The 22,625-nt window shown below is 41.1% G+C and overlaps 1 protein-coding gene across 1 annotated transcript; it reads left to right on the plus strand.

Moving 5' to 3' along the window:
• Nucleotides 1-2,611: 2,611 nt before the first annotated feature.
• DLGAP5 (DLG associated protein 5) lies at nucleotides 2,612-21,933 on the plus strand. The gene is made up of 19 exons (XM_057373236.1): nucleotides 2,612-2,675; nucleotides 5,124-5,373; nucleotides 6,584-6,786; nucleotides 7,236-7,340; nucleotides 7,748-7,832; nucleotides 9,531-9,629; nucleotides 10,384-10,454; nucleotides 12,098-12,390; nucleotides 12,774-12,895; nucleotides 12,981-13,098; nucleotides 13,489-13,574; nucleotides 14,115-14,275; nucleotides 15,013-15,105; nucleotides 16,529-16,748; nucleotides 17,739-17,988; nucleotides 18,341-18,398; nucleotides 19,433-19,598; nucleotides 19,941-19,990; nucleotides 20,648-21,933. The coding sequence occupies exons 2-19, from the start codon at nucleotides 5,133-5,135 to the stop codon at nucleotides 20,768-20,770; spliced, it is 2,544 nt and encodes an 847-aa protein (XP_057229219.1). The 5' UTR covers nucleotides 2,612-2,675; nucleotides 5,124-5,132; the 3' UTR covers nucleotides 20,771-21,933.
• Nucleotides 21,934-22,625: the final 692 nt, after the last annotated feature.

Here is a 22,625-nt window from a genome sequence, read left to right on the forward strand (position 1 = left end):
GACAGCAGAAGCCAACTGGTAGTTTACACCATTCTTGAAACACATTGGGTTTGCTATTAAGAGTATAGAATGCTTTGTCCAATGATTTCCGTTACATTAAAAAAATAAAAAAAAAAAAAAAAAAAAAAAAAAAATTTTTGGTTGAAAGGATGAAGCTCCTAAACTCGTTTTTCCCCTAAAACTTGTGTTTCAGCATGGCTGACATAATTTGATTATATTCTGATATAAGAATTGCTGAATGTCCTCAAATTCCACTGCCACACAAAGAAAAATCAGCGAACTGCATTGTATTGGACTGTGTACAGTCCACAGATCTGAGTTCCTGTGGTTCTGTTGTTTAATTGGATCTTTTTCAAACCGTCAGTTTGGCAGCACTCAATAAACTCCKTGCTGATTTTTTTATTATCTCTAGCGAATAAATGATTGTAGGATTAGGCTGGATGGTCAATATTTGCGACCTTTGCTGTAACCTTTGTCAATGTGCAGAAAAGGGGGTGACTTTTCCCTGACTGCTTCAATCCGGGATGTCCAGAGCTATTCACCCTCCAATACCCAGGACTGATCGCTGCAGTGAGGAACAGCTCTGTGCTCTTACTGTGGTCTTGAATCCATTTATTGCAGTCTTWAAATCGCGTTTATGTACAAAATTACCGCTATATTTCTGTGACGCCAGAGGGGATGCCGTTTTTTCAGGCTGCTGGATGTCCTCCGCCGCTGACCACCGCTCCTGCWGCTCAGCAGTTTCCCGTTTCCCGGCACTTTTTTTTTTCCTCCAAACGCCGTTCCCATTTTTTCAGCGCCACCAAGCGGATGGTTCCTCCGTTAGCATTTGAATTTCCCCGGTTATCATTTACAAACACAGAACTATCCATTAGCTGAGAACGGTGTTAAAAATAACCCAGCCCAGCAAACCTCGGCGTTGGTAGGACGCAGGTATGGGAGGAAATAAAAGGTCTTTACTAAAAACACTAATAATGTGTTTATGGTYCTTTCAGACCTGTGGAGACCCGGCTCTGGCTCCTCAGGAACACGATGCGGTCAGTGAGATGTGGACACAGATCTTGTGGGCTCCTCAGTTCAGGAGAGACATGGAGCTTTGGAGGGAGTGCAGGGGAGAACGATGGGGGCTTGGAGCATCTTTCTTGCCTAGAAAAGCTGAGGGAGCTAGGGCTGTTCAGCCGCCAGAGGAGACACTGAGAGAGCCCCTCATSTGCAGCGAGGGCCTCAGAGATGGACCAGGCTCTGCTCCATGGGGCCAGCAATGACACAAGAGAATTGGGCAGGAACTGATGCCAAAAAGCTCCACCTGAACATGAGGAAGAACTTCCCTGCAGAGTGACTCAGCACTGATCGCCCAGAGACGGTGCCGAGTCTCCCTCACTGGAGTTATTCCAGAGCCGTCTGGACAATCCTGTGCWATTGTGCTTTGGGACTTCTCTGCTTCAGCGGGAAGATTGGACCAAATGAGCCCCTGAGGCCTCTTCCAGCCTTGTCCATCTTGGGATTCTGTGGGTGGTGGGAGTGCTCGTGTCTCTGAATCCCTGTGGGAGTGAGGATTCTGCCCCTGTGGGAGTGAGGATTCTGCAAGCCTAGATCGCTGGCGGGTGACGGCCAGGTCCGCCTGACCCCGGGTACAGGTGATCCCCGGCACAGGCGACCCCTGACACACATGATTCCCGGGTACACATGATCCCCGGGTACACACGATTCCCGAGTACAGGTGATCCCCAGGTACAGCCCCACCACCATGTTAACGCCCCCGCGCCGCGCGGGACACTGAGGAGAAGCCTCMCCCCCGCGCGCTTAGCGGCTTCACCCCCCCTCACACCGCCAGCCAATGAGCGGCAGGTATGGGCGGGGAAACTCCCCTARCAGCCAATGAAATTTAAGCGTGGCCATCTGGCGACCAATAAGCAGCCGCACTGTGGTTTGGGCGCTGCCAATCACCGGCCGCGAGTGAGGCCCATGAGGGCCGGCGGGCCGGGACTGGCCAATGAGCGTTGGCGGGTGAGATTTGAAAGCGAGGCGGGGCGGCGCGCGGAGGGGGTTGTGGGGCGCGCGGGGCCGGGGCAGGTAATGGCGGGCCCGGGGGGATTGGGGGATCCTCGGGCGGGATTTGGGGGTTCTGGTGGGGATTTGAGGGGCTGGAAGGACTTTGACGTCCCCGGAATGGGCTTCCTAAGGGGTCCTGGGGTGGGGGTCTCGCCTGGTGGTGGGCTGGCAGCGGTGAGCTTCTCTCTGAACAGGGCTGGGACAGTCTGTCTTGACCCCCGGGGCCCTTGTGAAACCGTTGAGTTTTACTCAGTCTCTAAATTTAACGGGTTTAAACATCGCTATAAACGTAGCGACGTTTGCTCTTCCTGCTCCGTTTTCTCGCCATTCAGGCTAAAAGAGCACCTAAATGTTTGCATGCTCATATTGCCCTTTGGTTCTGAGCATGTTGCTGGTCAAAAATGGCCCTTTTCYCTCACTGTTATTTATAAAACTAAATTTTCCGCGTTAATTTCTAGTAGTATATGTTGACCAGTCACAAATCTTTTGTAGAAGTCTCTGTCCCTATCTTACTAATCGTCTTTACTTGAGTTTATGCCAATTTGAAAACCAATTAATCTTCTAGGGTCCTGTTTGGGCAAGCTATTTCACGGGAACACTGACCTGTAAAGAAGAGGAGACAGGTATTTTTTCCTAAACTCATCTTTTGATATTGAGCATGCCATCCATTTTTAATGAGCCCACAGAGATCACTGATAATCTCCTGAATTGGGAATACATTTCTGGGAAGCTCTGTTTCTCTACTTTTATTACATTTGCTACCTTTATCTGTAAGATTAATTTTTCTGCAGTATCACTTCTTCATGGGACTTTTTCAGGGAGAAGTAGATTTCTACTACAGTGAATCACTAGGAAGATATTAAAAATAGGAGGTAGAAGATAAAACCCCTTTAAAAGTGTTGAAATGTTTATCACTGTTTAAGGCAAATGCAGCTGTCTGAAAGCTTCTCTTATAGATAACAATGTATTTTCTGGGAATATAGGTCGTGCTACCATCAAGGTTAARAATTCAACTGCATGTACTTTGAAAGGACTGTTGTACTTAAAGAACAAGTTTAAGGGTAAATTTAGGAATTTTGTCCTGAAAAATGATGAGTGTAGAGACCAACTGCTGCTTTGAGGAATGTTCTCATCCACTGGGCTCAAAAGCCTGCTGCTTCTAGGACATAGCAGAGATGTATTCCCACTGTTTTCTTAGTGGCTTTCTGTAATGCCATTTAATTACTAACAAGATCTGTAATTGCTAACAATTCTGTAATGATTAATTCTGTAATTACTAACAGGATCAGTTCAAATATGTTTATTGGAGATGCTCATGAATTAACCTTCCTTAATCACTTATATGAAAAGCAGGGCAAATATGACCTGTGAACTGCAGTGGATTTTTTTTTTTTCAATCGTAATTAACTGTCATTTTTAATCAAATTCTGAAGGCTGCAATGCAAGATGCAGGGGGAAACCCCAGATATTCACAAATAAGTTGGTGCTGGCATGGAGCAGCTCTTCCAGGATTGTATGGAAGAGATCCAGTCCCTGATACGAGTTTTGATTTTTATTCCCTTTTGCTCTTTAAATTCCACTGACCCTTTTGCTCTCCTGCAGCACTGAATATTTCAGAAAAAAGGGCCAAAATGCACAGTTTAGATATCTGTTCYAAGCCCTTCCAGGTGGTTGTGCAGGTGCTGTTGGTGCTGTGCAAGTTCCCCCCTACATGAACATTGCCATGGACTGGGGAACAAGGAGCTGCCACTGCCAGCACTGATGGCATCTGAACAGGCCTGGGCTCTACTCCTTCTTCCAACAGCTCAGGTTCTCTCCTTAACTGCTTTTTTCATAAGCACATGCAGTTTATTTTTTCACTATTTCTATTTTGCTGCTTTTGTTCTTCTAATATTTGGGTTTTCCGGTTGAGTTTTTTGGCTTTTGGTAGCACATGGATGGGAAGGGGAATGGACTTTAAGAAATTCTGTACCCTCTTTGTCAAGGCTTTTCAGTTCAATTCACTGATGATTCCTTTAGCTTGATCAGAGCTTTCTGTTTTGAAATGAAGAACCTCAGTAAATGATCAATTTACCAATAAATAAATGTTAAGTGTTTAGTTTAGGTCTGTCACTGTGTTTACATTAAAGCTGTTTTCTGTGAGTGGTGGAAGCTGAGCTGTCTGAAAGACCCTGGTTGAGGTAGAAAACGTTTGATAAGTTGCAGTGGGRATGCAGGGGATAAAAGGATCCCAGAATGGTTTGGGGTTGGAAGGTACCTAAAAGACCGTCCAGTTCCAACCCCTGCCATGGACAGGGACACCTTCTGCTCTCCCAGGTTGCTCCAAGCCCCATCCAGCCTGGCCTGGAACACTTCAAGGGATGAGACAGCCACACCTTCTCTGGGAAACCTGTGCCAGGGCCTCTCCACCCTCACAGGGAAGAATTTYTTTGCAATATCCCATCTAACCTTGCTCTCTGTCAGTAGGAAGCCATTCAGCCTTGTCCTGACACTCCAGGCTCTTGTCCCAAGTCCCTCTCCAGCTCTCCTGGAGCCCCTTTAGGTACTGTTAAGTACCTAACTGACATTTGGCTTAAGGCTTTTTCAGGTTAAAAAAGATGGGGAAAATGCTGCTTGAAATAACCACTATTGTATTGCAGTTGCATCCTGGAAACATCCTGGTTCTGAGTACTCTGATGCATGACAAAATTCCTTGCTATCAGATAGGTCTAATCTAAATGGRATGTTGTTTCCAAGTATTGTCCTACAGCCTTTTCATTTACTTGCTCATCTCCTTAATGTGGAAAACAGCTGTGGAGAAARCAGCCCAGCCAATCTCAGCYATGGGTGAAATGTCCCCTCCTAGTTCTGTGTCAGATTTGTTGACCACTCAACAACCAAACTGATCCCTGGAATAAATAAAAATAATGAGAAATTGCTGGAAGAGTCACTACTGAAATTGTCATTTGATTTTTCTCTGGTCACATACWGAAACAAAGAATTCAGGCTTKGCTYAGAACATTGCAAATTGTAACAAAAATGGAAAATAAACCATGGCAGTGTTTTCCTAATCATTATGTTTGTTGTGTAAGGTCATCAGGATGGCTGCTACCTCCCAGTTTGCCAGTAGATACAAAAAGGATTTGAGTACAGAAGCCCTCAGAACCAAAGTTGCACGCAGGAAATCCATCCTTCAGAAGGAGAACAGGCACAAGCTCTTTGAAAAGGGCCGGCAGTTCGGGCTGGCAGATGTCAATGTTCAACTCTCCAAGGAGAGGGGAATTTCTGAGCTCAAGGAAACCAGGGAATTGTGCTCTCAAGAGAATAGCAATGTRAAGCAGAGTAAGTAAATACTTACTGTAGACCTTTTTTAATGTTAAAAATTTTAAGTATATTTAGTAGCAATCACAAAAACCTAATAGCAGTCAACATTTTAATTTGATGAGAAAGTTTAACATTTGAAATCCTACCAACCTTTCCAACTGTTAAAATCAAGAAAATAAAAGCTTAATACAGCTGTACCCTCACTGCTCCAGGGGTAAGAATGAAGCTTTGCTCTGATTTAGCTGCAGCAGCTAAAGGAAGAATGCACTTTGTTATTAATATTCAATGGCAAGTGCCTTAATGATTGTTTTGTCCTTTAAAATGTGAAAAACCTCCAATCAAAAATAACATATAACTGATGTCTGTCACGAGCTTACAGTGTGCTTAACAATGAGCAATTTTATATTATAATTATGTACAAAATCATTAATGGGTAAATGCATAGTATCATTTTATTTTGAAGATAGCTATATTTAATGACTTATCTTTCCTCTCAGAAAATAGGGCCTACATGTGTGCTGAATTCTGTATCCTGGCAGATASTTATGGTCTTGAGAAACTAGGTTACTATTTTAAAATGTTAACAGCTTTCTTCAGAAATATTTTTACCTTCARTATTTTGATAGCAGAAGATTTTTGGAGGATAATATTTYATTGGAATAGTATTAGAATGCAGTYCATATGTAATAATATMAAATATRAAATTTAATAAATTTGTCTTGATTAATGAATTTGAACTTAAAGTGAATATTAATTTTTCAGGAAGATGTACAATTCAAGTTTGGCATCATCTTAAGGTTCTGTGAAAGAATAAATCTTCTTTCTTATTTATCCTCAGCCTGAGGCAGACTTTGGTATCTAAAACTGACCTAGAGTTCAGCTTTCAATGACATTAAATGTTTGAATAGGGAAAATGGTAAAAATAAACTAAATAAGTAACTGAAGTGTTAATTTTCATACTAGCAACCTTGCAAGAACAGCCTGTAAAATGGAAATGACTTTACAGTAATCCTCAGGTGGATATTTGGAGAGGTGTATTTGTAAACTAAAATTTACCACTGAATTCCCTTTTAGTGGGAAGGGTTAAAGCAAGAGATTCCAGACAGTTGTGTTCCTTGACACGTTCCTCTTCTAGTCTGGAAAAGTTTATTGGAAATTTCTGACTTCTTGTTGGCTCAAAAACATCTTCCTGATTTTATAACATGTCTGTCTTGCATGTCTGCCTCAGAACAAGCCACAAATGCAGCCACCAAGAGGATGAACGAGCGCAAGGAGATGCTCCAGCGCTACAAAGAGGAAAAGGAGCTTCGCAAACTGCTGGAGCAGAGAGAGAAAGCCAAGAAAGGGGTGTTCAAAGTTGGRCTGTACAGACCAGCTGCACCTGGATTTCTTGCACCTGAGGAACCAGCAGYAGCAAAACCAAGAGAGAAGGTAATAAGGGTAACATTTAGTATCTAAATTATAATCTGTGTACTTCATTAAAATTTCTATTTGTATACATTTGTATGTTATTCCAAACGAACTGTTTATTTTGCAAATGCTTTATTAATATTTGTTGTAATAAGGAATGATAAGGGAGTGGTTTGGCTCAAACAAAGCTGGAAATAGTACTAGTGATATGTAGATTTTTTTGTATTTATGACTATGTTCAGTTCAAAACCTGGAACGATTCACCCACAAATGGAACAGCTAAATTATTTTAGAACCAGCAACTTGTTCATATTTAGTCAACTCAGCTTTGAAAGYTTTCCAGATTACACACTTAACCCATTTTGCACAGACATTTTGTTTTTCATATTTATGCTTCTTGCTCAGTCTCTCAGTGATGAGGGGGAAAAGGAGTATATTATTAATTCTTGTTTCCTTGGGGATGTTTCCAGGCAGCTCCTGCTTTCTCTGGAAGGATTACTCGATCAAAAGCCAAGATCCAAGAAGGAAAAACTTTGATACCAATTCTGATACCAACTGCATCTAAGTCCTCTACGGTTTGTGTTACATATGTATAYAAACTTCAGTGAATAAATTTAGAGAAAAGGATGCAGTTTCAGACTCAGGGTAGTGTCTTTACAAGTTTGATTAGATCAATACAAGCAGAAAAGAGCACAGGTTTTCTGGATCTGTTTTTCAATGTACTTCACTGTTTCTGAAGTATTTTTCTTCATTATTTGCTGACAATTTCTTAGTTGGATAATGCACGTTAACATATCCCTACACAAATCAATTTAAGTTATCCTTAATGTGTATCTACTTTTGTAAAGCCTTCTGTGCCAAATTATTTGAGTTTCTGCTTTACTGTAGGATACAGTAAGGTAGAAAGATGAGGAAAGACATTGAGCTGCTGAATTTCTAGGAATCTAATATTTCACAAAAAACCTGGTTTTTTTTCTTGTAGGTCAGTGCCCACGGGCACAGCACACGCCCTACACAGGCAGGACACAAACAGATGAGTACAGTCAAAGTGGCTGAAAAAGAGAAAGGTATGGAAKTACATCTGAACCTGAAAGGATGCTGCTGGTTTGGGTTTCTTTTGGGGGGCAGAGATCTACAGTACATTTTTGGGTGTAGGAAACAAGGGGGAGATTTTAACATGGCAGTTCCTATCAGCTKTGACTCGGGCAGCAGCTGGCAGATTAACAAGTGCATGGCTCTAGGGATCACAGGAGCTTGTTGCCTCCTTAGGTTGGGGGAAATRGAATGCAGGATACTGACAGTCCTGGTTACTGATTATTCCCCTAGGAGAGGGAAAAGAAGCAGGTCAGTAGGCAGAATTGCACAACTGCCTCTGCCCCTGGGGCTGTGCAGAGGTTTCTGTTTGCCTCCAAGAAGGATATCACAGGCAGTGACTGCTGCTCTTACAGAAGAGCAAGTGCCTTCTGTGTCTGTCACTTTCTGTGCCACAGTTACAGATATTTCCTAAGAAAACAGSAAATAACAAAACAACCTGTGTCACCTTTAAAGGACTGCAATACCTTGGTCAGAAACCTTTATAGCCCAGTGATTCATGCCTTCAGGAGATACAGCCAAGTCATGTGGAATATTGATGTTAATGCAAGATATTCACTAATTTAGAGTGAAATGACTTTCACATCATTAATCTAATTAAATCASCAAGCAGCAGATCTTTATTTAAATRAAYTTCAGTATTGCTTTTGGTGRATACTGAAAATATCTATTATCAGTGTTTGATATAACAATTAAAATGTTTAATTTTTGAAAAATTTTCATGCACTAGATTTGATCATTCCTTTTGTACTGAGTCAAGGATATGCATTATATGTACTTGAACTTTYCTGTCCACRAYRGGGAGGTTGKAATGAGAYGATCCTTAAGRTCTTTTCCAACCCAAACCATTCTAYGATTCTATGAAACACCAATATTAAYGTTTGGCAAGTGAATATTTGATAAATCCAATGTCATAGTTATTTATCCAGTAATTTTTTCCCAACTTTTCATTCGACTTCTACGGAATCATAGCTTAACATTAAAGACAGGAATAACATTCACAGTAATCAAGTGGGCTACAGGATTTCAGATGGGCAGAATATGGAATAAAGAGATCCTGTGACATTTGTCTGTGCAGGAAAAGGCTGTCATTTCAAAAGCCTATTAGAAACAGTGCTAAAATACAAAGATGAAAATGATTAAGATGGGTAATATGGTGCATGAACTTGTCATGTTTATAAAACATTTCAGAGGCAATTAGTTTTAAGAGTACTTTGTTGGATTGCATTAAATTCTGACCTTGGAAATCTTTCATATAATGGCCAGGGCATCACTTTGTTACACCAATGGTTTGCTTAACTTCCAGCTGTGCAAATAACTGTGGCAAAGTTATTACTCTAGAAAATTTCATCTGTAAAACGGGGAGGGCGTTGGCTCTGATTTCAGGGAACAATGGGAAGCCTTCCTTATGCTTTGTGCATGGCATCAAGCACTCTGGTACCTTGATGGACCTGTACAGTAAAACCACTGCAGTCAGGATCACTCCGTGCATTGCCTGGATGGTGAGGTCAAACTATTCTGACCAAAMCACCCAACCCTGTTCATTCTGGCAAACCCATGCAGCTGATAACTGCTGGTGCATTTTTCTGATTTCTACAAAATGTAAACTCARTTATTACTTGTGTGTAGCTCCTTATTAAACTTGGAATCTCTGGAATTAATCTCTCTTGCAGTGTTGCAGGCTGCTGCCCAACCAGCCCCAAATGTGAGAGTCACCAGAGCAGCTGCCTCTGCAGCCAGGCAGGTGCTGAAACCAACAGCTGCTACTGCTGGTAAGTGAGGCTGAGAGTTGTAGCTCAATTGTACCTTAGACTGCATTTAAGTTGTGCCAAATTATCATCTGAGAAGAGGATTAAGTGCTGTATCACTCAGACTTTTGTCTGGAACTCTATTGCAATATCTACATCAATGTGTTGAAACCAGCACTGGACCATTTCCCACAAAATCCCATCAGTGTGGAGTATCAATATCCACATGGCAGTTACAAACTCAAAGAACAAAGCCAGAACTGGTAAAGATTTGCCACWTTGGTGTGTTTATGGCCATGTAATTATTAAATGTGTGAGYRGGARCAGAAACATCTCTGTAAGAGATGAGAGCCTTTGTTCTTCAGGTTAGGAATTTCTCTTTGTCCATGTTTGCCTGTTTACTAGAATTCAATTCACCAACAGAATTCCTATGCCATGTAGAAATTAAAAATCTAAACTCCAATTGGCTTGATGCTCTCTCCAACCTTTGAGGAAATAAGGTGACTTTTATTGTGTTAGTATATGRCAACATCTAAAGATTTATAACTTAATGAATCTGTTTTCTTAGTGATACATCTGTTACTGGGCTGTTAAATCCTCAGCCAGCTTTTCTTTTGAATGAAATTTTGCAATGCTGTCTTCCCTCTAGCCACCTCCCACTCAAGCAATAAAACAGTCTCTTGCTGTCTTTAGCACCTGGATTTTTATGGCAGTGCTTTGGTGAAAGATTACCTTAATCAGATGCCTTTCTGACCTCTGGGAGTGTCTCTTGTTCTAGGTAACCAGTCACAGAGAAAGACAGCAAACGTAGGAAAGCAGAAGAAAGCTGTCAAACCTGATACYACAAAGGTAGGTCATTTAATAATTGAAATGGAAAAGCAGTAAAACTGATTTAAGAGCCAGTAACTGTGTCATTGTGGCTGAGGTGTTCAAGGATAGAAGTAGTAATTTTACAAATAAGCTGGATTTTGGGAAGGAGCTGTATGAATTTATGCTGCTGTATTTTTAAGATCAAATTTAGTTCTCATATAAAATCACAGAATTCCATAAGATGGAAGAGACCCACAGCAGCCATCAAAGTTCAACTCCTGGCTCTGCACAGGACACCCTAGAAACCCACCATGGGTATGGATGTGATTGATGGATGCTTTGATTACTAATCAAGATCTGGACAATGATTTTAAATAGACAAGAAGTTCTCACATGATGTACCTTTGATGTTTTAATAGTGAGAAAGAAAGACTGCTTTCCTGCTTTAATCAAGCATATAAACTTTGTGCAGTTCATTCCTTTTTGAAGGGTATTTCTGAATGGATCCTTTTCCTGCTCAGGTGATGATATGAGATCTAGAAGCTGAGAAATTATCACAAATTTAAGTTTTGAACCACCAAAAAATAAAGCTGGAAATGCTATTATTAGCAAGGTAGAATGCTATTCTCTGCATGATTTGCAACTGAAGGCAGTCATTGTGGTTCTTGGTGTTACTTCCAGAATTTGTGTATTTATTGAGACAGTTCTGTGCAAGAGCTATCCATGATTTTTTTTCCCTCTTTGCACTCCACTCTTCCCTCTCACACCTCCCATCTCCACCCYTGTTTCTGTTGGTGCAGCTGTGCTCCAGTGTGTYCAAGATTGTGCAATCACACATGAACAGGAGGTGAGAGCACTTGTGTCTTGGACAAGCACCTCTTCACAGCCATGAGTCCCTGCCAGCTGGTAAAACTTTGCTGTAACCACAGTCAGCTCACTAGAACAAGCTGGTTAAAAGCAAGAGTCAAAGTTTACATTCCTAACAGGGGTAACTAAAGTATAACAAGACTTTCAGTGGATTGAAGATGCATATTTTCTTAAAAAACACCCAAAGTTTTTCTGGCTGGCTTGAGCTCACAATCTCTCACAATCTCGCTCTCTAAGAAATGTGTTCTGTGTGACTTACCTGGTAACCCATCTCATAAGAATGCAAATTATTGTTTAATTTTTTTCTCTKTYRATGACATTCTGTGGTGCTAAMRGCACTTGTCTTAGGCTTCATTCCTCAGCTATCAGCCTATCCCAGCTTGCTTTTCAGTCTTTGGATTGGAGTCTATGTATAAACTATGATTATTCTACAGGCCTAGTTGGATTTGGAGCCAGTAATTCTGCTCTTGAGGATTTTATCACCTTAAACCTTTATTTTCTAGCAGTGGGAGCAAGCATTTGCCAATTTTAGTAATTGTTTTGGTAGCTGACRTGTTGTGCTTTAGCCCCTGGAGTGRATYGTTGCATTCCTTGTAGTGAAGTGTTGCTTCTGTCTCTAGAATGATTTGAGGTGTCAAAATGGTTGGATTTGTTGGTAAATCACTTCTGTGCAGGTGTGCTGTTGTAGGAGGTGACTCAGCTTGAGCTGTTCCCTTCCTGATGGCTTTCAGACAGTCATGTTCTAGTTCAGCCCTTGCCTACTGCAAACACTTGATTGATTTGATGATTTGCTTTGTCTATTTATGCTGTTACAGGTAGTTCCTTCSAAACATGAAGTGGAGACAAGTGCTGGAGCGGATCCAGGGGTCAAAAGTTCTGCAGCTGATTCCAAACACTCAATGCCAGTAGAACTTCAGCAAGAACAAAGCTCAGTGGAAAACAACAATCCTTCACCAAGGAGACCCAGAACACGCTCCTTTGCACCTCAAAACTTTGTGTTTCAGCCTCTGAGTGGATTRGCAACCTACAAAGTTACACCCATGTCTCCTTCAAGAGCAAATATTTTTTTGACACCCAGTGCTGTCTGGAATTTTTCAAAATCTCCAGTGTAAGATTCTTCCTTCTAATGGGRTCTAAAATGCAAATGAACCTCTCTGTGGGCATTGAGGAAACATTTGTCTGTAGAGAGATTGACTGTGTGACAAACTCTTGTGATGTTTTAACACCTGATCATGGTTTCTATCACAGCTTGAATGTGGACTTAATACAACAGCAGATAAGGAAATAATCCATAATTCTGTCATAATGCTTTAGAAGCAGCTCTCGGGGACTCTGCCCTATATCCCTCTGCACAGCTTTATTAATTTTTTGGGTTCTCTAGTGTTGTGTGGAGGTTTGCCTTCTGAGCTGTGCATTTCTGTGTAGTTGGCCATAGTTGATATCACTGTCTCAATGTGTCTTGACTCTAAATGTACTTTTCTTTGTTTCCAGCAAAATAYTTGAAAAAGGCAGTGAAAAAAAAGCACAAAAGCCTAATTTAAAAAGTCAAACTTCACTCGCTGTTAAARGCATTCAAGAACAGCAAATGACCACAAGTTTGAAAGCAGAAGAAGGTAGGAAGTTCACATTTAATTTATTGTTCTAATGCTTTTAATTATCACCAGATTCTGAACAAATTCCTTTCATATTTTTCAGCAGATGAATCAGATGAGAGAACTTCCATGCARAGATCAAATGAAGTAGCTCCTGTCTCAACAGCAGTTGAAGTGAAGTCAGATGACACAAGAGAGCAAGAGCATGATGTGCCCTATTTCAGGTTTGAGTTCACTTGTTTCACTTTYCTGGTGTCCATTTGAAGGTTCTTAGTATGAATAACGAGACATTTTCCAAAGATCAGCTTAATTTAGTGGTGATTGGTGTCTGTCAGCTGTGACCTGAGCAGGCACACATTCCTGTCTTTCTTCTTGTATCTTTAGTGYGAGGAAAGAATATAAAATTCTGGAGGCTAAAACCTTGGCCTAAGGAGCATTAACTTGAAAGGAGTAGAAAAGAAATTACACCTCAGCCARTCAGCAAAATAAAACAATCTAATGGCCTCTGCTGCAAGACTGTGGCTTCTCTGAAAGCAAAAGGGCAGTAACCAATAACAGTCACAAGTCAGGAAATTCTCCAAGTCTTTATTTTTCCTCTATCCCTGTACTTTCAGAAACATTCTTCGGACTGAGACAGAGAGGCTGCTGTCTCAGTGCCTCCAGTGGGAAGGAAACCTTGAGCTGGACATTCCAGAGGATGGTAAGAGTGATCTGCAATAGGCACTGGAAGGGATATTATGGGAACTGAATGGGACAGAGGGAAGGAAATGTATCTGCTGTTTGCAAAATAGCAAAAAATATTTGCAAAGCTGCACTAGAGAAAGTTTAGAGTTGTACCTGCCTCAGGCAAAAAGTCTCTTATTACTAAAATTTGTGTAGCACTTGCAATGATGGTGATGGATCAAGTGAACAAAACACACATCAAAATAGTTGTTCTGTTGGCTGTTTAAAGTGTATTTGAATTTATGAACTTTAACCAAGCTGATTTTTTAAAATAAGATTAGCTTTTAATGTGGAATTAGTGCCCTTATCTAGGAAAATACAGATGACTCCATTAATACTTACCTTTAAGACTTAAGAGAGTAAGTTTTTTGTAAGAAGCAAGTTGAGAGCACTTCAATGGACAGGGAACCTTCATCTGAATTGTATCACAGGTCTGCAAAAGATGAACAACAAATTCCAGACTTTCCAAACACTTAGTTATCCAGGATGTCCTATTTTTTTTTCTTTTTGCTCTCAGCTAAAGATCTGATTCGCACCACAATTGGTCAGACAAGGCTGCTCATAGGGGAAAGGTTCAAACAGTTTGAAGGCCTGGTTGATAATTGTGAGTTTAAACGAGGTGAAAAAGAAACAACGTGTACAGACCTGGATGGATTTTGGGATATGGTTAATTTTCAGGTATGTGCTTGCAGGTTAACTTATTACAATAAAACTGATTGAGTTCCCTACAAACCATAGATTGAAACTTTTTTTTTTTTTACTATTCAGGTGCTGTTTTTTATATTTAATGTAAAAATTGTGGGTCCTTGTTTAACATTTTGTGACAGTGAATAGTTGGAGTTTTAATACTATGACTTTTAWTTCATGGACCAGTTCTGTGGTGTCTTCTTGTGGCCTCTGTATCTCATCTGTCTTTGGAATKAATGTGTCTGGCCAAATCTTATTCTGTTTTGGAGTGAGGAGACAGTCACAGTGCCTACCTCCCAGTTTTTGGAAAATTCCTGCAACTCACCTGAAAAGTAGGGGTTCCATGCTTCAGTAGGTGAATAATACAGAATCTACAGTACCTATTTAGGGGTGAGCTTAGGTGGTAGAAAACCTTCATCTGTTTTCCTCTGTTGATGCTTTCTATGGTTTCAGAGTGAAATGTCATATTCTAAATTATCAAAAGGGCTCTCAACAGTGTAAATCAGCACTCAACAAAGGAATTTGTAAGTAGTTAAATTAAATGTAAAGATGGGTTTGTTATGGTCTTAGTCATAGGTTTTGAATTCCCTGCAGAGAGCATAAGGGTTTGATCTGCTTCTTCAGAGATATTTGAGAGGTTGCTTTTTGCAGAATGGAAGACTGTGCTTCTTTGGGTAAAGGTTATTTTGCAAATGTGTTCTTTTGCTTTCCTTAAATGTGACCAATAGATTGAAGATGTGAATAAAAAATTTGATAATCTGAAGAAGCTCCAAGACAATGAGTGGCAGCCACTTGATGTCCCAAGCCAAGCAGTTGTCAAGGTATGAATAATCCCTAAAGCACATCTTGTGTGGTTTCTTTGGATACATTAAATATTAAGTGAAATTTTTTTCAGGATGCACTTGTCTCCCTTACCTCTCCCTCATGCACTTGTATTATTTGATGGGTTCAGTCCTAGTTGCTATTTTTGGCTGGTAAGATTAGAACTGAGAATTAACAATGACTCTTTTGGAGTCATTGGATTCTATGCTAGTAAGACAAATCTAGTAAATTTAGGATATAAACTTACCCTTCAGATGTAAAATAATTTTTATGGGCCACTGGTGTTGATATTAGCGTAACTGAAAAGGAAACCACACAGGGAATTTGGGAATGATTTGAGCTTTGAGCAGGGAGTATTCTATTGCAATGGTGTCCCATTAAGCCAACACCATGGGTAGCTTTTTGCTGCTTCTCTAAGCACCAATGGCTCTGACACTCTCCAAAATAAGTTATTGCTTATTGCAAATAATCTATAACACAAGTTGTTTTATCTACTCTTTGCTTTGAAATGTATAATTGCTTCTGACTGAGTATCAAGTCATATTTGCATTGCCTAAACTCTGTGCAGCTCCTTGAAATGGCTTCACTAATCCTAAAAATGATATGAAGGTGGATAAGAAACTCCAGGTGTGGGAAAACAGAGAGAATGTGGTCTGTGGGAGCTCCTCATAAATGCCAGAACACTACAGGTGGTACAAAACAAAACTTCCCTTGGAAAACTGAATGCCAAGAAAGACWTCACAGRCTGCCTGGAGTCTGTCCTGTGGTTRCACTCTGTGCYTGCCACTAGGAGTCCCTGCATCCCAGTGCTTCCAAAATCTTACTGAATTTGTTAGGAAAAGAAGTTGTATTCTGTATTTTTGATCTGCAGGCTCAATTTGAAAAGAAGTCTTGATATTGTCCTCACAGACTYATTTTAACAGGTGGATGGCAGCCCAGGAGATGCTGGGGTGAGCAGAGGCCTTGGTGTATCAAATTATAGGATTGTTGAAGTTGGAAAAGTCATCAAGTCCAACCATTCCCTTCAGCACTGCCAAGGCCACCACTGATCCCTGTCCCCAAGTGCTCCATCCACACAGCTTTTAAATTCCTTCAGGGATCAGGACTCTACCACTGCCCTGGGCAGCTGTGCCAGTACAGAACAACCCTTTCAGTGAAGAAACTTTGTCCTGATATCCAATCTAAACCTCCTCTGGTGCAATTTACATCCAATTCCTCTCATCCTGCCCCTTTTTTCCTGGGAGCACTGAATTCCCCCTGGCTGCCCTCTCCTGTCAGGGAGTTGTGCAGAGCCACAAGGTCCCCCCTGAGCCTCCTTTTGCTCCTTGCTGTGTCTGTGGTACCAGCACCTGTGTAGAATTTTATGTTTAATTCCTCCTATCCAGAGTTTCCAGGTGTAACCAGGGTTTTTTACCATTCCAGAAAAAGGCTGTTTCAAGTGCAGTGCCCAAACCCAAGGTGGAAGCAGCTGCCAGAACTGCTGCCCGGAACCGCCTGGCTTCTGTGAAAGCAGCCATGAGGGATAAAATGAAGCAGGGAGGAGCTGCTGAGGGTACACATCAAGAGAGTCTGCCAGAGGCAGAAAAAGTGGTTTTTGAAGCGGGATTTTTCAGGATTGAAAGCCCTGTGAAAAACTTTTCAGGTAGGTGAAGCTTAATGATGATTTCTGTGACCTGAGARTACTGAAGACAATTTAATCCATTTCACTGGGGAGAGGAATTGTGCTGTTTATATTGGCTACAACTCCAGTACTGGACACACTATTTCAACCTAGTGACTAATTACTCCACAGTAAACTGGTGTACATGAATGTGCTGATTTGAGTGGTTATGGCAGCATGAAATCCCTGCTTAGACAGAGGTGAAATAGCTGGTTCATGTTTTTCCAGCATAAATTTAATAATGGAATTCTAATCTGAGCGTTCCCTGGTTCAGCTGACGAGCCTCTTCATCAAAGTCAATGCCAGCTCACATCCTCTAATTGTAGGACAGGAATTTAGATTTTTTTTTTTTAACTAAACCTCTTGCAGTGCTCTCTTCAAAGCTGCAGATAAAGTCTACCCATAATCTGWGTTCATGGTTAACAAGATTGTAATATAATCCAGTTTGCTATGAAAGCTGTTTAATTGTTTGGGTTTTTTAACAGGTGCTCAAAATATAACTTCCTTTTCAGCATCTTATCTTATTGACATCTACATGCRGCCAGTATTTCCAGTAATTCTGCTTCTCTTCCATTTGTAGTTTATAATTTGATTTAAAATTCCCTTTTTTTTTTTGTTCAAATCTCTCTTCTCATCACAAAACTAAATTTTTTTTGTGTGCCTCTTGTTAGTAGAGGAGAGCTCCTGAAAAGCTTTGAGCAACATTGGGTTTAAGCCAACTCCACTAGAAAATCTGTTCTAAGCATCAGTTCAGAATCTGTTTTAAATTCTATTAAAATTGCCTAATTTGAAAGATGTAAGTTAATAATTTAAATTTCTCCTTGCAAGTGTATATAAAATTTCAATATAATATTTGTATAAGATGATTCAGCAAGCAGAAAACAATTGTGTCCCTGGTTAAAATCATAATGATCAGTTCATTTCAGCTCCTGGAAACTGCTGTAGGAATGAAACATTAAACACATTTTTCAGGTTCACTTCCAAGGACACCTTACAGACCTTCCCAGCGGACTCCTGGAAAACTGGCAGCTCCAAGATCATCCAGCAGAGCTTTGCTCCTGAATGTCCCTTCTGCTCTCTGTGCCCCTGAGGATGCAACTGCAGAACAAACCCCATCAGGCCTCAAAGGCTTCCACCCAGCACAGAGTTTGAAAATGGACCAAATTCCCACTGAAAAAACTCCCCCATTGGATAAACTCCCTGATGGTGTTCTTGAACAAAGGTRGGCATGTTAAAGCAGTTTTTAATTAACCTTGTATAAATCATTTTACAGTTTGAGCAGAAAGACATTATATTAATACCCATTAAATGTTTTCAATTTGGCAGTGGTAAAGTTTGCAAAGTCCTTGGGACTTTTCTTTCCCTTAAGCAAATATTAAGAKCCTTGTCCAAATGTGATTTTGCTTCTGGGGTAGAAGTTTATTGTTTGCYCAGGAAGTTTGATGTAGCTCACCAGTGCCAAGCCAGTAAAATCGCAGAACAAATTTTAAGATTAGTTGGGCAAATCAGAAATGATTGAAGGTGATTGATAAAGATGATTGAGAAGAATAAAAATGTTTTGGTTTCTCTTCCAGCATTTCTGTGGTTGCAGAAGAAATTTGTCTTGATGCTGTCACAGCAGAGGGAAATAAGGTAAGTCATGCATGGTTCATAGATGTGCTTTAAATACTCTTATTATTACTAGCAAAGGAAAAAGGTTTTTTGATTACCCCAAACACATAGAATTCTGATCAAATCCTCACTGAAATATTCTGTATTCCTTGAGGCAGTGCCTTTTCCCTCTGAGGATGGATAAAGGTAGGGACTGCTGCAGTTTGGGGACCTTGTCTTGCTCTTCAGAGCTCTGTTTTGGAGGTCCTGGCTGCTCCATGAGGACACTTGTCACTTGGGCAAGCAATGTTGCTAGAAGTCCACCACCTCCTGTTTTCTGGTGTGAATTTTTTAAATGCTTGTGAATTTATGGACCGTGACTAAAAGCAGCAGCACTCTGTCTTCATGCTGCCAGAGCARAGCATTGGGCTGTTAATCTCTTTAAAGGTATAGCAAGAACTAATCCAAGTGTCAGAAATCCATGTCCTGAAATGTCTGAGGACTTGGTGACATGCTTGTGTTTGAGCAGCYTTGAAAAAACAGGAATGTGGCATCTAATTCAGTGATACTGTGCTACTGAGTGAGAGCCAGTGCTTTGGAGTTAATCATCATTTTAACTGGAAATGGAGTTTCTTCATTTAATTTGTCACTGCTTGGATCTGTGCAGCTGTCATTTCCCCTCCCTCCCCCTTACATATAACATATATTTAAAAAAATCTTGGTTCCTAATTTTTTCTTATAATTTTTACTTCGTCTTTTATCAAAATGAGAAATTACCTGTTGGTAATTTCGCTCTCTGGGGAAAGCTAAGTATTGCTGATACATTTTTCTGGAGGAAAGGTCACCAGATAACATTTAAGGTTCAAAATCCTCTTTCCTGTGGAAGAACTTCCTTTTAACTGTCAAGGGGGGTTTTCAGTCTTTAAAGGGTGTTTAGGATATGGATCACAGCCTTAAACGCTGAGCCTCGGCCTGGAGTTAAAACTCCATCTCTCCTGAATTATCCATAAAAACTGTGGGGTTGTTCTGGCATAACAAGGACAGGGCTGGGAACAGAGAAAATCCCTGCTTTTCAGGTGCTGGGAAATTGTAGCAGTGAATCAAAAGCAATGGATGGCAYGGAAGAGATGGAGCTGTCTGCTGCWGACCAAGGACARGACATCATCATGTGCAGCCCCGAGAAGGATCCCAGCACAGACACAAACTTTGCTCAGTCTRGAGAGCCACAGATACATCAGACAGGTGCATCTCTTGGAGCTGCATTGGGTGGCATTGCTGGGAATTGTGGTTATTTGAAGGTTTTATGATAATCTAAATACTCTTTGCAGTCACTGTCAGTGTCAGCTTGGTTTGTGTGTGCTCTAAAAGGCTCCTTTAGCTGGTGTACATGAGCAAACAGCACCCCTGGATTGCTCTGTATGGCATCAGTGTGATATATGAAGCAGAAAGCTAATATAAAAGAAAATAAATACAATTTAAAGTTTAGATTTTTTATTTTTTTTGTAAATGCATAAAACAATAATGCTTTTTCAGTTTGGCAGCATCACACTAACTTTTTTTTTAAATTATATACTAATTTTTCAGATGTTTCATGCYGTGATTTGACACCCATTGACAGAAATCCTTTTGATATGGTAAGTTGACCTTCAAGTTTATTTGACTAAGACAAGCTGCATGTTGCAGGACTGTTAACCTTTGCTGCAGACTCRGTTGCTGCACAAAGAAAATTAAACTCTTAAAGATGTTATCGAGCCAATTCATGTAGCTTTAAATACAAACCACGTTCCAGCTGTCTCCCTGCCTGGGCTCACACTGATATTCCTTATTGCACATAATGAGTGTAGGATGAATCAATCATGTGTAACAGGACAATGTCTGATTCTTGTCAGATTGAGCCTTGAAATTGTGTTTCTTACAAATTTCCTTGGAGATACTCACTAACATAGCCTGGTTTCCCTCCACTTTCTTCCTGGAATTTTTTAAGTCTAGCCCAACTATTTTTTTAATCACGTCAATGTTTAGGGTTGGAAGTAACATTTAGCAGGAAAAAAAGGAGGTGTGCTAAAGCTTTCATGCTGTTAATAGAATTTGTGTGTAGGATTTCTTGTGAAAAATCCTCTTTAAAATACAGATTACTGACTTGAGAAAGGAGTGTCTGTCTTCAACACGGACCACATGTAATCACTTCGTATTTTGTGCCTGGAAATAAGTTACTCTTGGGAAAATCAGAGTCCTTCCAGTGCTGCATGGTGTGTTCCAAACACTGACCCCAACTCTGCCTCCTCCCACAGCCAATGCTGGATGCTGAGCTTCCCTTCACTCCACTCAAGACCAAAGCCCAGAAGTTTGCAGCAGCTGAAGTATTCAGTGACCTCATCATGTTTTCTCCAGTTGGTCCCTCTGGGGACAAATGAAAAGTGACTTAMAATGCAAAATATGTAAATTGTATGAACAAGAAGCCCACAGAGGGTATCTGGAACACAGTCTGCTACCCTGGAACTGTGTTGAGAGAGGAAGACTACGTGTGGTAGTGGCTCTGATAATGGGTTTTGTATCATTTTATGGTGCAGTTGTGGTGCACCAAGCTTTGCTGTATATCTGTAGTAGGCTGTGTTCTGGTGATCCCTGCTGTATCCTCTGACTGTAAATTCTGACTGCAATATTTTTATGTTGGTGTCATTTCATGTCTTTCCTGTCTCCTTCCAGTTGTAAAACTGTTCACTTTTAAACTTTCCTTCCCTGACCTGACTGACCTCATGACTTATCTTTACTACAAGTGCCTACCCCAGGAGTTGTGCCTGTGCCCTGTTTGTGCTGGGAGGGCATCTCCTGGGGTGAGACCCAGCCTGTTTTCTGTCTAGAACACTGCTGTGCTCTGTCCCTGCTCTGGGGGTGCCTCTGCACCCTTGGGCTGCAGTGTTGGGTGTGTTAGCACCAGCTATGGCAGTGTTGCATGCATGCAGTTCTTTCCTGGGGAAATCTTCCTGGTGTTTAACAACCATTGGCTTTGTAATATTAGAAACTAACTCAGAACAAGGATTTCTAAGTCAGATAACAGTTTTCTTGGCAATGTATTAAAATAGGCATTTACTATTTCCCTTAAGGATGCAGTTTTCTATTGAGTATCTTAAGGAGCTTTAAGTCAAGCCATATTTCCTCCTTGTTTTTGACACGTTTAAGCTCAGCCTCTTCTCTCATCTTGTTCTTTGTGCATCCCCCTCCAGACTGTAACATATTTGTGCATAAGGAGCATGCCAGTTCTATAGAGGAGTAGTATTGTAGTACCACCAGTTGTATTTTTAACAGATACCTCACTGGGCTTCTTCCTGTACTAGTGACCTTAGTGTATCACACACATCCTTCCACCAGCCTTGATCCTAAACCAAGCAGAGAATTTAATCCCTCTGTAGAAATTGTTGCTGCCACTCCCAGTGGGGCTCATCTGCCTTCAGTTTTAACCTGGAAGCTGTGTACTGATTACACTGAAATAAAGAGAGGAAGCTGATGTGTGCTGGAATCCACTTTCTTCATTACTAAACTCCAGTTCAGGGATCCTTTCAGATACCTCTTAATGACTTTCCCACTGTGGTCACTCATCAGCACAGAATGGTTTGGGACAAAGCTCAAAGCCCATCCCATTTCCACCCCTGCCATGGCAGGGACACCTTCCACTGTCCAAGGTTGCTCCAAGCCCTGTCCAGCCTGGCCTTGGACMCTTCCAGGGGCAGCCACAGCTTCTCCGTGCTGCTGGTAGCTGTGTGCTGCTCTAAATTGCTGCATCTGCTGGAAATTTTAAGAACTCTGCTTGTAACTTGGCACTGGAAGTATTAAAGGAGTCACTGTTATAAAACAGCCTGAGACACGTCAGAGAATCTTTGGGAACTTCAGTGGTGGCTGTTGCACTGTTCTTGTTTTCCAGACAAGACTGCAGTGACTCACAGTGAAAGAAAAATACTTCTGTTTTCTTTTTTTACCAGCCTGACTCACGGGGTGAACTTGCCAATAAATGTCCCCACCCTTGAAAGTGATGTTGACTCACACAGGGGTGATGAGTGGGGAGAAGCACAAGGCTTGTGATCTGTTCATGGGGAGTACCTAATGCTCGTAGGGATGGGATCTCCCTGGGGAGGGAGGGGTACTTGGGACACATTGGGCAGAAATGAAGGACAGGGATGATTTTCCAGCCCCACCGAGCAGAGATTTTGCTTTTTCCAGCTCTGAACCTCTCCTGCAATACCTTGTCCTGGTTTGGAAGCTGTCAGGTTTTCC

This window comes from Malurus melanocephalus, unplaced genomic scaffold (assembly GCF_030028575.1).
Source record: "Malurus melanocephalus ecotype Western Australia unplaced genomic scaffold, MMel_1.1 scaffold_190, whole genome shotgun sequence".
Taxonomy (NCBI): domain Eukaryota; kingdom Metazoa; phylum Chordata; class Aves; order Passeriformes; family Maluridae; genus Malurus; species Malurus melanocephalus.